Source organism: Cajanus cajan, chromosome 3 (genome assembly GCF_000230855.2).
Source record: "Cajanus cajan strain Asha chromosome 3, NIPB_CcT2T_4, whole genome shotgun sequence".
Lineage (NCBI taxonomy): Eukaryota > Viridiplantae > Streptophyta > Magnoliopsida > Fabales > Fabaceae > Cajanus > Cajanus cajan.
The window spans coordinates 29,331,497-29,347,121 of record NC_138519.1 but is presented as its reverse complement, the minus strand read 5'-3'; the positions used below and the strand labels follow the sequence as shown (position 1 = coordinate 29,347,121).

The window sequence follows — 15,625 nt, the reverse complement described above, 5'->3', positions numbered from 1 at the left end:
TTTTACAGAAGATTTATTAAAGAATTTTCAATGATAGCCAAACCCCTAACTAATCTCTTAAACAAAGACACTCCTTTCTGTTTTAATGATTCTTGTCTGAAATCTTTTGAAATTTTGAAGGCTAGACTCACCTTTGCACCCATAATCACTGCACTGGATTGGAAACTAGATTTTGAACTCATGTGTGATGCTAGTGATTATGCGGTTGGGGCAGTCTTAGGCCAAAGGAGGGCTAAGACTTTTCATGCCATTCACTATGCTAGTAAGGTTTTAAATGAGGCACAAATTAATTATGCCACTACTGAAAAAGAGTTGCTAGCCATAATGTTTGCATTGGAAAAGTTCCGGTCCTATTTGATTGGTTCCAAAGTGGTTGTGTTCATAGATCATGCAACCATTAAGCATTTACTCACCAAGTTGGATTCCAAGCCAAGACTCATAAGGTGGATCCTTCTACTTCAAGAATTTGATTTGGAGATCAAAGACAAGAGTGGCAAGGAAAATCTGGTTGCTGACCACCTCTCAAGGCTTATAAATGATGAGGTGACCCTGAAGGAGAGGGAGATCTTGGAAGAGTTCCCTGACGAGAAATTGCTTATGGTGCAAGAGCGGCCTTGGTTTGCTGACCTGGCAAACTTCAAGGCAGCTGGAGTCATACTTGAAGATTTCACATGGCACCAGAAAAAGAAGTTCCTCCGTGATGCTACCTACTATGTGTGGGATGACCCTCACTTGTTCAAGATCGGTTCAGACGGCCTATTGAGGAGGTGTGTTTCAAGAGAGGAGGCCAAGAGTATTCTATGGCACTGTCACAACTCTCCTTATGGAGGACATTTCAATGGAGAGAGGACAATTGCTAAGGTCCTTCAAGCTGGTTTCTACTGGCCGACACTCTTCAAAGATGCCCACAGTCATGCCAAGCAGTGTGACAGTTGTCAGAGGGCCAGAGGAATCACAAGGAAGCATGAGATGCCCTTGCAGAACATGCAAGAAGTTGAGGTGTTTGATTGTTGGGGCATAGACTTTGTTTGACCACTGCCTTCTTCCTTCACAAACGAGTATATTCTTGTGGTAGTGGATTATGTCTCCAAATGGGTTGAAGCTATTGCAACACCCAAGGCGGATGGCAAAACAGTGGTGAAGTTCCTCAAGAAGCACATTTTTTGCAGATTTGGCACCCCCAGGTTACTTATTAGTGATGGAGTTTCACACTTCTGCAATGCTCAGTTGGAGAGGGCTCTAGAACACTATGGAGTCCATCATAAGGTTGCTATCGCCTATCACCCTCAAACAAATGGGCAAGCTGAGGTTTCTAACAGAGAGATCAAGAGGATTTTGGTGAAAACAGTGTCTTCTTCACGGAAGGATTGGTCTACAAAGCTTGATAAAGCTCTATGGGCTTATAGAACCGCCTTCAAGTCTCCAATTGGTCTCACTCCATTTTAATTGGTGTATGGGAAAGCTTGCCATCTTCCTGTGGAACTGGAGCATAAAGCTTATTGGGCTTTTGAAGATGTTGAACTTTGATCCTCTCAGTACTGGTGAGAAGAGGAAGTTGGAGCTGCATGCTCTTGATGAACTGAGGCTCCAAGCCTTTGAATCATCCAAGATATACAAGGAGAAAGTCAAAAGCTATCATGACAGGAAAATTCTCAAGAGAGAGTTCGGGGCAGGCCAGTCGGTGCTATTGTTCAATTCCAGGCTCAAGCTCTTCCTTGGAAAACTGCGACCAAAGTGGTCTGGCCCTTTCAGAGTCAAGGAGGTGAAACCCTATGGTGCCATAGAAATTGAAGATCCTGAGGCGCAAAGAAGCTGGGTTGTGAATGGACAGCGGTTGAAACCTTACTTGGGTGGAGAAGTCGAAAGACTTTGCTGTATTCTTTCTTTCAGAGACCCTTGATGTCTCTTCTAGTTAGGCTCGGGACAGTAAACAAGCGCTTCCTGGGAGGCAACCCAGAGATCTGAACTTTGTTTTATGTGTTTTCAGTTAATTTGTGTTTTTAGCTTTGATTGTTAATGTGTGTTATAATTGTATTTGTGATATGAATTGTGATTTTTTGTGTTGTGTGTTAATTGTGTGAATCATGCTTGAGTGGATTGATATAGATTAGATCCTGTTAGGAGTGTGAGGAGTGGAAAAATTCAGGTGAAATCTTCATAGAGTTGACCATGCCGGGCGCGACATAGCCACGCTTGGCACAACTAAAGCAAATTGGTCTCTGCCAAGACCCACGCCAGGCACAATTTGTATTGTGCCCGGCCCAGCATTCATTATAGCCCTTGGAACGACCACGCCCGACGCATTTATTGTCAAGCTGGGCACATTAAAAGCCAGAGGCTCCAGGGGGTTGCAAGCCCGGCGCGCTCATAAATGCGCCCAGCGCGGTCATCACTAGAAGGTCTCAGCCTTAAATATGTCGGGCGCGTATCTGCCAAGCCGGACGTATTGAATGCTTGCACGTTTCTAACCCTAAACACGCCCGGTGCGAAATGGCAGCGCCCAGCGCGACACCAGATGAGGGCACCCTTTGGACTTCTTCTGATATGGCGCCTGACGTATGAATAGGACGCCCGACACGTCGTTTCAGATACCTTAACCACTTTCCCCTCTTCCCCACTCTCATTTCAACCTCTCAACTGCCCACAACACTCACTTTTTTCTCAACTTCTCCCTCACCTCTCTTCCCTCTCTCATGGCCTCCCCTCTCTCAACTCTCTCACTCTCACACTCCCATTCTCCCTTTCACTCTCCCACTCTCTATCTTTTCTCTCACGCCACTCTTCCCCTTTTCTCTCCAATCCCTCTCAACTCCTCATATTCCAAACTTTCTGCATCTCCTCAACCCCTCACTCTCCCACACGCCTCTCATCCCCCTTTTGACCCTAAGACCATCTCCATTCACCCTCGTCCTTTAAGTGCACGTCTCGGGTTCTTCCTTTCCTCCAAGCACTCCGCACTCAAGTAGGTTCTCCTACTTTTTGTTTTTAGTTCTTTTTGTAATCTTTTCTTGGTATTTTGTGTTTTAGGGGTGTTAAAACTGTGGCCTAGGGCCTGCATTGGGGGTATTGGGGCCAAAAGATGGATTTTTTTACGCCCCTGTATGCAAGGTTGTTTTGTAAAACCTTGGGGTTTTGAAACTGAGCTGGGCGCGAAGAACTGTGCCCGACGTGCTTAAAAGATATAACCCCTCAGGTTTTTTCGCGCCCAGCGCAATTCTGTTTTGCGCCCGACGCAACGTGTTCCAGAATGTTTATTCTTTATTTTGCGCTCGGCGCAATTGATTCCAGAGAGTCTCTATACTCTCTGCGGCCGATGCGTGTATATAAAGCCCGGCGCCATACACCTCTGACCCCTTTTTTTCTTGTGTTTTAATTTTCCTTTTTATGTTTTGGTGCTTTCTGTGTCTAGATTGTTATTGTGTAATTAGTTCTTGCATATTCTATTTGAATTTTGGTCTAAGGATAGTCCTTCGTGTGCCTTATTTGAATTAGTCATCATTATATACCTGGTTGTGCTCTTTTTTTTCTGCCAGGGATTTCTTATTTTATGCTTTATAGATGGCCTCTTACAGCAAGCGTCCCCGTTTTGACCAACCGGGTCAGTCTCCACGCAAGTCGAGTCGCCCCTACTCCCGCCTATTCCTCACGAAGCGGAACGAGACACATTTTGAGTCTATTAGTGGGAGGACATTTATCCTGGAGAGGCGGGTCGAGTTGGATGATGACGAGGCACAGGAGTTCCAGACTGAGTTGCACAAGCACCGGTGGGACAAGCTGGGCTCCTACCCACTCCCTGCCAACATAGCTGTGGTCAAGGAGTTTTATGCCAATGCCCTGAGACCGGAGGAGGGTATTGTGCCATATACCAGCTATGTCAGGGGTGTGCGAGTCCCCTTTGATGCCAGGACGATTAATGAGTTTCTGGGGACTACGCTTGGGCCTGATGAAGAATGCGAGTATGGCAACTACTTGACAGAGACGATGGACACTGCAGTGATAGAGGCTGCCATCTACACGCCTGGATTAAGGTTCTACAGGAACCGCTCTCAGCAGCCTCTCCACGTGAAATGCCGGGATCTCTTACCAGTCATCCAGATTTGGTTTGCCTTAGTGCATGCCAACATCCTCCCCTGCTCACATGTCTCTGATCTTCATTGGACCAGGGACATGCTGATGTATTGTATCATGACGGGGAGGACTGTCGATTTAGGCAGCATTATTTGCGTAGAGATCTCTGGCTACGCCAACTCTCCTTCTTCCGCCGCCCTTGGAGATCCTTCGCTTATCACTTAGTTATGCCAGCTCGCAGGTGTGGATGTCCACTCGCCTCTTTTTGAGGGTCCTGGCCAAGCGATTGACTGTAGATACATCTCTGCCTATTGCTAGGACTGCCCACCACTAGCCGTTCCTGCACCAGAGCCTATTCATGCCGTCGGACCTTAGGAAGAGGTGCCCATGGATGATGCTCCTGACCCGGGCCCTCCCCTCACTATCCATCAGCTTTTTGACGCTTTGGAGGGTCGCATGGAGACCTTCATGCAGCGTCAAGAGGGCAGGATGGACACTTTCATGCAGCAGCAGGAGTCCCTCCACCGCGGCCAGATGTTCATTTTGGATGCCTTCAGGAGTTTCTCTCTGCACTCTGCTCCTGGCTACCAGTTCCCGTCCACAGCTGATTACCATGCCTATACTGGCTGGCCTGGGGACCAGGCTCCTTTCTTTTGGGGGGTGAAGCTACTGCTGATGTTGATGCTGTTGAGGAGGATGGAGCACCTGCTGATGATAATGACCAGCTGCCTTAGTCCATTTTTATTGTTTCTTGCCTTTTATTTTTCTGTCTTATTTTCAGTTGTTTAACTGTTCGTGTTTAAGAACTCGGTTTCAGTTATTATATTTAGTTCTTTTTGGTGATTACTCTGTTGGTTCATTTTTTGTGAATATTCTGCTTTAGCACGATTTTTAATCTTGTTGATACTTGCTTTACTTGTGGTTGATTCTGGATTGTGGTTTGCTTGATGTTTGTGGTGCGTGTACCTTAGACATTTTCAAGTCACGTTAGATCTTTAGTTCATGACTAGTTGCATACGGGTTTCAATGTTGATCATAGAACTGAGCTGAGTTTGATAAATTGTGGATCTATAGCCGGGTGAGGTTTGAGCCTAAATACTGATGAGTGAACTACGCTTAAGTTGCATGATAGACTTTGCTTGAGTTTCCCTGGTGGTTTGCTAGTGTTGTGCATTTATATGATCAAGGCATTCATATTCCTTTATTTTGTTAACCATCTAAGCCAAAAAGCCATCTCCACTTTTCACTTGACCCATACCTTCCTAAGCCTAAACACCACACCTTCCACTTATCCCAAACCGTGAAAAATTAACCATAACCTTTGCTGTGGTTAAGAGAGTAATTGATGACACCAAACAAGTTTGGGGGAGTTGAAGAATGAGAAACTCTGGGAAGAGGAAAGTATGTGGTCAGCCATTATAAAAAAAAAACAAAGCAAAACAAAAATAAAAATATTAAGATGCAAAAGTGTAAATATCAATCACATAAAGGCTAATGGCTTGGATCCAGTTAAGGGCATGTGCCAATTGTTGTATTGGGGTATGGAGAGGGATATTATTGTAGAAATCTCAATTGCTCTCTTAAGCCATAGCACCTTCAATCCTTGAAAAACCATGAGATTACTACTGCTTAACCCAGATTTGCCCTAATAAAGACCTTGTGATAAGTGCCTGCATTTGTTTTACCATTGGTTCCATTTGGAAACGAAGAGAAAAGTTGAATTATATGGCGTGAGTAGTAGATTTGAGAGAAACACTCACCCTGATACACTAGTGTGCATAGAGAGAAACACTTTCCTAGTGAGGATGCATACACAGATAGTCATTAACTTTTCTCAGCTCTTTGATCTCTTTTGAAACCTTTGTTTGCACCTTGTCATGTTCTATTGCAATAATTGTGACTGAAAGTTCATCTAAGGCTCATGCTTGTGAAAAGAAAATACAAGTGAACTAGGATGTAGAATTTGACACACATGCATTGTTTTTTATCTGCTAGATTAATTACCTGTTGCTTTAGGGCAAGCAAGGTTCTAAGTTTGGGGGAGTTGTTAAGTCTCAATTATACTTCTTTTTGGACAAGACTTATTGAACAATTTCACTCATCCTTTGCACCATTGCAAGATAATTGTTCTCTTTTTGATTCATTTTGTATGCAGATATAGCTAACCCAATTTCATCTAACAATACCTTAATACACCTCATTTTTTGTGCAGGTATTGAGTGAAGAGTTGAAAGTTGAAGATCCTTTGGATTGGAAATCTAAGGAGCTAAGGAGCAGAGAAGAGTGACTGAGCCGGGCGCGAGACTACCCTCGTCGGGCGTGATCGAGACAGAGAGTAACTTAAACTCTCTGGAAGGCATTGCGCCGGGCGTAAAAGGAATTGCGCTGGGCTTGTCCTGAGGCAGATAGTATTTGACCTTCCTGGAAGGTCCTGCGCTGGGCGCAAAGACTTATGCACCGGGCGCGTAACCCTAATCTGACTCCCCAAGCTCGTATTTGAAGACATTTTCGAGGGCTTCTTCCTCATTCACACATTTGATGTGTTTGAGGAGCTGAGGAAGGGATTCCCAGAGCTTGGGACCGTTCGTGTGTGGGTCTTTCCTTCGATTCTTCATTCTCTCTTCCATCTCTATTTTTTGTTACCCTCATTGTTGAGTGGTTCTACCCATCATTTTGTGGGGCTAGATGTAACCAAAGAATTCTACTGTAATCCTTACGTTTTAATGATATATATACATGTTTTTTCATTCATTGTTGTGTATGTTTCTATTCTTAATGCTTGCTTTGGATTGATTCTCCTTTGCATGATATAGGTTCCATTGGGTGTGTGAAAATAACCATTGAAACTAGCTCTGAAACAAATGCCTAGTGGGAAATGTATCTAGGAATGGAGATTTGCCCATTAGTAGTCTTAAACCCTAGCCCGTAATGTGGGTGTAGGTATTGGATACTCAAGGAATTGATATTCAATATCCGCACCTAGGCTCTTGCTCTAACGGATTAGGTTTGAGTAAACTTATGGGTTGACTAAGCAATGTATGTAACAAGAAATTAAGGATTTATTAGTGTAACGTTCGGTGAAATCTGCCCCCACAATCTCACAAAAATCATAATACCATTTCTATCCTTTTCCACTCACAATCAAATATTTTTATAATTAACATTCCAGTAGTCAAACTCTTCAATTCACATTTAGATGACAAACTACAAAATTGGAATTATTCTTTAGTCACGAATAGTCAATAAATGCTTATTTTACCTACTAATCCATGTGGATACGATAATTTTACTACTTGAACGACCGGTATACTTGCCGTGTTTGAGACCGTTGATAGAACAAAAATGATTTAAAGTGATAACAAAAGTGGTTCAACGGAAATCTCAACAAATTGATAACTAGATTTTCCATTGAAAAATGTTTTAATACAACTATTAATCAATGAAAATATTTTAGGATTAATTATTTTTAAATATCTTTTAGTCTTTATAATTAAAAAAATTTATTTTAGTTTTTATACAAATTATTTTTTTTCTTCTCTTTTGATATGTATAATTGTAATAATTTTTCTTTTTATGCCATATGAAAATAGTCTATAGAGACTTAACAAAAATAAAAATAATATGTAGAGAAACTAAAATAGAATATTCTTATTTAATTAACAATTCTTTCAAATAAAAGATAATAAATGCTTAGATATAATTGGATAAAACTCTCCCACTCTTATTAAAATTGAAGATAAATAGGCACATAAATATTTCTCTCTTCCAAATATTAAATAATTAGGTGAAAAATAATTAAGTGACAAGAGAGAATATTAATTCAAAAGATGTTAAGGGTAATTTTGAAAAAATAATTTAAATTATTAAAAAATTTAATACCTTTGAACTATTTTTTTGAGAGTATAATTTAATTGAAAGGGTTTTATCTATAATCTATAACAATAGATAAAGGGTATGAGATTCGTTTCTATAATTTTTAAGACACTTATACTCTTTTCTAATTGCATACTCTTTTACTTAATTTGTATAATTATCTCGGTCATAAATGGAAAATAAAAATGTTTTGTTCAAAAATCACACCTCTCTCACCAAAATCTTTCTATTTTGGAAACCACTTCTCCCACGTTCATAAAACATAATTGCACTTTCTCTTTTCCTTTTCTCTTTGTGTACTTAGCAAAACACAATGGAACCAATGACAATGAAGAGAAGTTGCATAGGCATAAAAATCAGATTATCTATAACATCTATAATAATAAATAAAGGGGATACATGAGTTTCATTTTCATTATTTTTAAGACATTTATAACCTTTTTCTAATTGCATACGCCTTTACTTAATTTGTATGATTATCTCGTGCATGAATGGAAAATAAAAATGTTTTGTTCAAAAATCACATCCTTATACCAAAATCTCTCTTTTTTGGAAACCACTTCCCACGTTCATAAAACGTAACTGTACATTATCTTTTCCTTTTCTCTTTGTGTACTTACCAAAACACAATGGAACCAATGAGAATGAAGAGAAGTTCGAGGCTATCTTGTAGAAGGAGATTATTAGATTAAAAAGTTGTATAGGCATAAGAACTAGATTAAGACTTGGTTTGCTCCTAGGAGATCAAAGACAAGAAGGTGAAAGTTATTTTTCTTTCTTCTTTCAATCTTCTGCTGTTATTTTAAGTTTTTTCTTTCTTTCTTGACATAAGTTGAACCTAACACATGCAATGTCAAGTTTTTTTTTTTGATAAGCAAAAACGTATTATTAAATATTAATTGGAGAATAAGGGGTACTCCAATCCATATACATGTTGAGTCAAACGAAACAATTCCAAGCAAGGTTTTGAATAAGATAAATATAATACATGTTGTTATTTCTAACATGTGTGTTAGTATTTCAGAAAAACATAAGTACAGGCAAAATAAAGAATAGAGTATGTGCAACTTCCTACACCAGAACCAAGACAAGCATTAGATGAAAAGATCAAACGAAGCCAAGCCTAACACAAGAAGGAAAATGCTCAAGCCTCAGATGATACAAGACCACAAACGAAAGCGTCCGAAAGATAAGTCAAAACAAAAGTATGTCAAGAACAACCTAGAGCGCCAATCAGACGAAGCATTGGTCAAAGATCAGAAGAAAGTTAACTACGCATCAGACGAAAGACAATACAGACTAAAAGGTATTCCAGACGAAAACAATGCCTGTTCATCTACAATGTTGACCAAACCTAAAAAGAGTCAAAGCATCAATGACAAATGCTCAGACGAAGGTCAAAGACTTGAGACGCATAGGACTAACAGACGTAGACGAAAACTGCTATACAAGCAATTAAGAAGTCAAGTCTCTCAGAACAACTCAGGCATCGTCTACGATCATATAAAAGCTCTCAACATGATTGCGCAAGTAATAGAAGAAGAGAAGAAAAAGAAAATCAAGCACAGAAGTAAAAACATGGATGTGTCAAAAAAATTACATTACTTTTTCAGATAAGGACAACGCTCTACAGCTACGCGACCGGAAAAGGACAAAAAGGTTCCTAGGTCTCTGCTAAATTCAGACACTGCTGCATATAAAACAAAGAAGACTTCACGCAATGTCTATAAACAGGAAGCAACATTTAATGCAAGATCTTGAGCATTAAATGAAAGATCAAACTAGTCATGAACGACTATATTCGCTTCAATGGACACTTGCAACAAGCAAATTTTTACAAGACTATATATATGTCACAACTTCAAACCTAGAAAGGTTGGCTTTTTGGAAAAGATAGACAAAGAGTGATATCAAGCCCATGAAACAATGAACCAGAGATAGAGCTTTTAGAGTCAGATGTATCTTGTTGTAATTATCTCTGTAGACTAAGGTGTTCTAAGTGTAACTTAGGAACATGTACCTTAGTGAGTGTAGAAAATATATGTATCCTCTCTGCGAGAGTAAGCCAAACACTCAAACCAAAAATCATTTATCATTTGTAAAGCCTGAAGAGGCTAGGAAAAGAATACTTGTAAAAGCCTGGAGAGGCTTGTCAAAGAATGCTCACTACGAGCCAAAAGTGGCTAATTAAAGAATACTAGCGCTAATAAGGGAAGTTAGCGGGCCAGGAGTTGGTCGATAATACTCACTGAGAGCTAGAAGTGGTTGAATAAAGAATACTAGTACTAATAGCCAACCAGGAGTAGTTGAGAATACTCGGGACCAGGAGTGGTTGAGAATACTCGAGACCAGGAGTGGTTAAGAATACTCACTAAGAGCCTAAAGAGGCTGATTAAAGAATACTATAGCTAATGAGCGAAGTTAGCCAACCAAGAGTGGTTGAGAATACTTGGGACCAGGAGTGGTCGAGAATACTCATTGAGAGCCTGAAGAGGCTGAACAAAGAATATTAGTGCTATTAGCCAACCAGGAGTGGTTGAGAATACTCGGGACTAGGAGTGGTTGAGAATACTTACTGCGAGCCTGAAGAGGCTTATTAAAGATTACTAGCGTCGACAAGTGAAGTTAACGAGCTAGAAGTGGTCGATAATACTTGGCAAACCAGAAGTGGTTATAATACTTGTACTTGATTGAATATCTAGTGGAACCCTTCAATTGAAAGAGACTGGACGTAGCTCAGTCTGAGCGAACTAGTATAAACATTCTTGCACTATCTATTACATTTTAGACGTAGTCTTACTTACTTGTTAAAATATGTTGAAAACTTCGTCCACTACTTGTTCCTCAATGAAACTATCTTTAGATTAAAAATATACATGTTTAAATAATTATTTGAAGAAACAACTTTTCTCCTAAGAAACAATTTTCATTTAAGAAACATTTTTGTGAGCAGACGATAAAAGTTCAGACAGAAAACTCTTAACTGAACAAATCCAGCACAGTTCATAAAAATTCAAAATAACATTTGCGAAAAGATTTGAAAAAATTTTTGTTCACACATACACACATATTCAACCCCCCTTCTATGTGTTTTTTCGGCTAACTTCAATACACATTTAAGGCAACTGCTCAATATTCATTAGAGGCTCAGCATGCCAATTTACAAATAGTAAGTGCCCATGTTTTATTCCTATAGACAACCATTTCCAAGACTTCTATTTGATAGCATCTAATATTTCCCTACAATCAACACAACATTATTGAAAATAATATTGTTCCTATACAACCAAATACTCCACGTCATTGCAATCCAAATAGACACCATATATCTCCACTTTTTTATTCCTCCAACAAAACCACACATACTTAGTAATAAATCCTGCAAATGTCTTGGTACACAACCTAAAATTCCCAACCAATGCCACACCTTATACCATATATTGCAAGAAATTTGACAATGCAAAACAAAGGTATTGTACCTCTTCATCCATAGTATTACAGAGGGGATAATATTCATTTATCAACAACAGACCACGTCTAATAAGCCCCTTACGAATAGGTAGTGCTTGTAATAACAATTGCTAAGTAAAAGTAGTGGTCTTTTTCATTTGGTAAAAAATAAATATTATTAAAAATTATCATTTTAAATTTTTTATTTTTATAAATTAATGATGATAAAAAAATAACATACTAATATCTAGTTTTAAATTTGATATGAAAATATTATGATATAATTAGATAAGATTATAAATTAGTATTTTATTAATGATTGATAATTAGAAAATAAAACAAGAATAAATACATTTTTTGAATTTTATATCTTAGATTTAAGATGAATAAATATATTAAGTTAATTAATAATTTATTTAAAATGTTCAAATTTAATTTATAAAAATAATATTTTAAAACAGAAGGGTTATAATAACACTAGTGTAACTTTTACTAAGTATTACACTACTCAATAACTTTATATTAAATGTGAATTTTATAAATTCAACTGTTAGATTGAAAGCTTTTTACTCTTAGCTCATATATACAAAATTTTATATTAATTCAAGATGATTTGATACTTCATTCTTGTAAAACAAAATCGACGGAATATATACATTTCAAAATATACTAAAACATGAACACTTTGATTACCTTCAAGTTGTTGTTCAATTTTAACAAAATTTGATATAAACATATAAAGTGATATGAACTTTCAATTTAACGGTTGGATTTATAAAATTTACATTTAATATAAAGTTATTGAGCGGTATATTACTTAGTAAAAGTTACAACGGTGTTATTATAACCCTTATCATTTTAAAATATATAAATTATTATTTAAACTTTTAAATTTATAATAAATAATTTAAATTGTATCATAATATTAATTTTAAATAGAAATTAGTAGATTGTTAATTATACAAGTAAGTATATATATATATATATATATAAATAAATATTAATGAAATATAATATAATTATTATTATTGGTAATATAATTATTATATATATTTTTATATTTTTATAGTGGTCTGGACATACCAAAATGAGAGGGATCCAAAAATAGTATAAGTATGAGATTGTATAGTTGAGGATGACTTAAATGAATTAATTTGTACTACTTATATTGACAACATGCATTTACTTTTTGATAGCTTATCTTATCAGAACTTCATAGTTAAGCGTTCATGACATGGAGTTATATAGGGATGGGTGACCTTCTAGGAAGTTTCCCAGAAAATGTTCACTAAGGACAAAACACGTTGAAAAGTGAAGTGTCATGAAATAGCATCCTTGAGAGGCCAAATATGAGGATTGTTACATTAATAAATTTATTAAAATTAAACAAAAATTTTCTGAAGGTTATCTACGGATAAAATCCTGATGGAAGTGCCTTGAAGAATGCTTGATGTTCTTCAAGTTCCACCTCCAATCCCTTTCTTCTCTTGAGGTTGACACGCCAAAGAGGAAGAACCACCTATGAAGAAGCTTCAATGGTGGGAGAAGCACTAGGAGTGCTCGGTTACTCCTTGAAGAAGTAGAACTTTGATGGAGCCAAGGCAAGGCACAAAGGTGGAAACCTTTGTGAAGGATCCTAAAATCTCCAAGATTTTCTAAGACTTTGTGATGGAATAACACTAAGGCCAAGAAGTCCAAGAGGTGATGTATTGAAGGAAGCAAAAGGAATGGGTTAGTGTTGAAAACCCATAGGAGGAGTGAGGTCACATTTGGACCTTAGCTCCTAAGCTTTTATTAGCATAACATTTATTTTTATTCCTATTTTTGCCCTTGTCTTTGATTTTCCATTTTTACCCTTGTATTTTGGGGTATCTTAGACATAGTATCTATTTTACTAGTATTTCCAATTTTACCCTTGAATTTTGGGGTATTTTAGTCATAAGATTTATTTTCTTTTGTATTTCCCATTTTACCCTTGTATTATGGGGTGCTTTAGATCATAGGATTTTATTTTTGGGCTAAGGTATTTGATTAGGGTGGGAACAAAACCTAGACATATTTTTTGTGGCTCTTGGACCTATTTTTGGTGTTAGAAAAGCTTAGGCCCAAGTGGAGGGCAAAGGTTGCATGGTCTTATCATGCACCCAGATGTAGCCTAACTAATCCCAAAGATTCCATCCTTGGCCACCAAGTTGCATCTAGGGTTCATTTGCATTTCATTTGGTGTGCATTTGGCTTGTGAATTTCGTCCATGCACTCTCCAAATGCAACCTTAGATGTCTCCCATTCCTATAAATATCCTAGGCTATGCATCATGTAAATACTTTGGATATTGAATATAAAGAGAGCCTTTTGTGCCTTTATATCTTTCCTTAGTCACCCTTGGCTAATTCAGCCACCTCTCTCCCATCTCCACCTTGAGAGAAACAACCCTAGAAGTGGCCTTCATCATCAATGAAGTGAGCCAACCCTAGAGTGCACCTTTCAAGCCTTTCATCAAACACCTTCTACCTCCACACTTCCATTTCCGCCCCATTCCTCCATTAAAAACGCCCCTTGAGGAACTTTGATCCAAGGAGTTCAAGCATCCCTTGCCATTGTTCAACATTCCTTCTTCAATGGAAGCAAGGGTGCCATCACTTTGAGAAGAGAGAATTTGTGAGAAATTCTGATTTCATTCCTCCAAAGTGAGGGAAAATGAAAGAATTACAAATATATAGTAGAAGGTAGCTTAGGGAGCAAGCTAACCCTAACCATGGTTCACTAGGAACCATGGTTGGGTTGCTTGACCAGCCATCGTAGTTTAGGAGGCTTGTGGAGCAAGCTTCTCACTTAGCTTGCTTGGGAAGCAAGCTAAGTTAGAAGCTTGTAGCACAAGCTTCCCAAATCTTTAAGGAAGGAGAAGCAATTTTGGCCAAGGATGAACAAGGCAAGCTAGGCGGCCTTGGTGCTCATTTGCTCACTAATCCGTTTTGAAAAATGTTTGATTTGGTTTAGTTAGGTTCATCCAAAAATGATGAAACCTAGCTAAATCAAATCCGTGAAAATTAGGAGCAAAATGAGTCCAATATGTAAAATTTTTCCTAGGCCCAATTCTGACCCAATTACTAGTCACATCCTTAAGCTTTGCTAATTGTCACCCCACTTCTACTACTGAAAAAAATAGAAAAAGAGTGTTCTTCAAGATTAGGTTAAATGGAGTCAAAGTCCCCAAGTAACCTACCCTAGAAACAATATACAATGATTAATAAAATGAAATAAAATGTCTCACAAATACAAAGGCAAAAATAAGCCTATACAAGGAAACTATGTACAAGTCTATATACAACAGAGCCATGCCTTCTCTTCATGATAGGCTGGACCATATGAATAATACCTTGAGCTTGGAAAGCCCACTGGTCTTCAAGTTGTCCATTCCTTCTTGAATGCTCCTGGCCATAGCTCTAGTGATTGGGCCTTTGGCCCATGGTCCATCAAATCCGTAGATAACAACTTTCGTGGGTTATCTACAAAAAAAAATCCGTAGATAACGTTATCTATAGAAAAAATCTGTAGATAACAACTTTCATGGGTTATCTACGAAATTTTTTTTATAGGTAACGTTATCTACGACCTTATTACCTACGGATTTTTTTCCATAGATAATTAACACTTACCTACGAATTTTCATACTTATCTACAAATTTTTTCTGTGGATAATGTTGATTTTTCTTGTAGTGTCTGCAAGAACCAAACCACCCACTCACCTATCCAACCACAACCTCACCGTAGCTCCATTCCCAATAACATGATTCAAATTTGAGTCCACCCATGAAAATGCTTCTTGGACACCAGAACTATATCCTTCCACCAAACTAATGCCTTATAATCAATTACATAATTTCGTAGTATCATCGCCAAACACCCATAATGAGCTCCAAGTATGACACCCTTACTACCCCAACACATATCTTGTAATAGTGTAAATAAAACTAACGAATAAATTTTTCAACGTTGGTAAAAAGGGTTCACATAAAATCTTCATAATTGTTCTTCAATATCCAAAATAATTGAAAATAAAACTTGGAAAATAAGACCCAAGAGTTTACAAATTAATTTAAAAATAATAAGCACAACTCCAAATCTATATAAAAAAATTCCATGTCCTAGAATCCTCTGCCCTGATGTCACAATATCAGAGCATACCCACAATTCAACTGTTGGCATTCTAGATGCCACTCATAGCTGGATCTTT

At 37.9% G+C, this 15,625-nt stretch overlaps 1 protein-coding gene across 1 annotated transcript; it reads left to right on the top strand.

Moving 5' to 3' along the window:
• Positions 1-1,453: 1,453 nt before the first annotated feature.
• On the top strand, positions 1,454-1,900 carry LOC109789643 (uncharacterized). The gene has a single exon (XM_020348653.1). The coding sequence runs from the start codon at positions 1,454-1,456 to the stop codon at positions 1,898-1,900; it is 447 nt and encodes a 148-aa protein (XP_020204242.1).
• Positions 1,901-15,625: the final 13,725 nt, after the last annotated feature.

Excerpts from the sequence above, each read along its gene's own strand:
- LOC109789643 (XM_020348653.1), top strand. The coding sequence starts at position 1,454 with ATGGGAAAGCTTGCCATCTTCCTGTGGAACTGGAGCATAAAGCTTATT.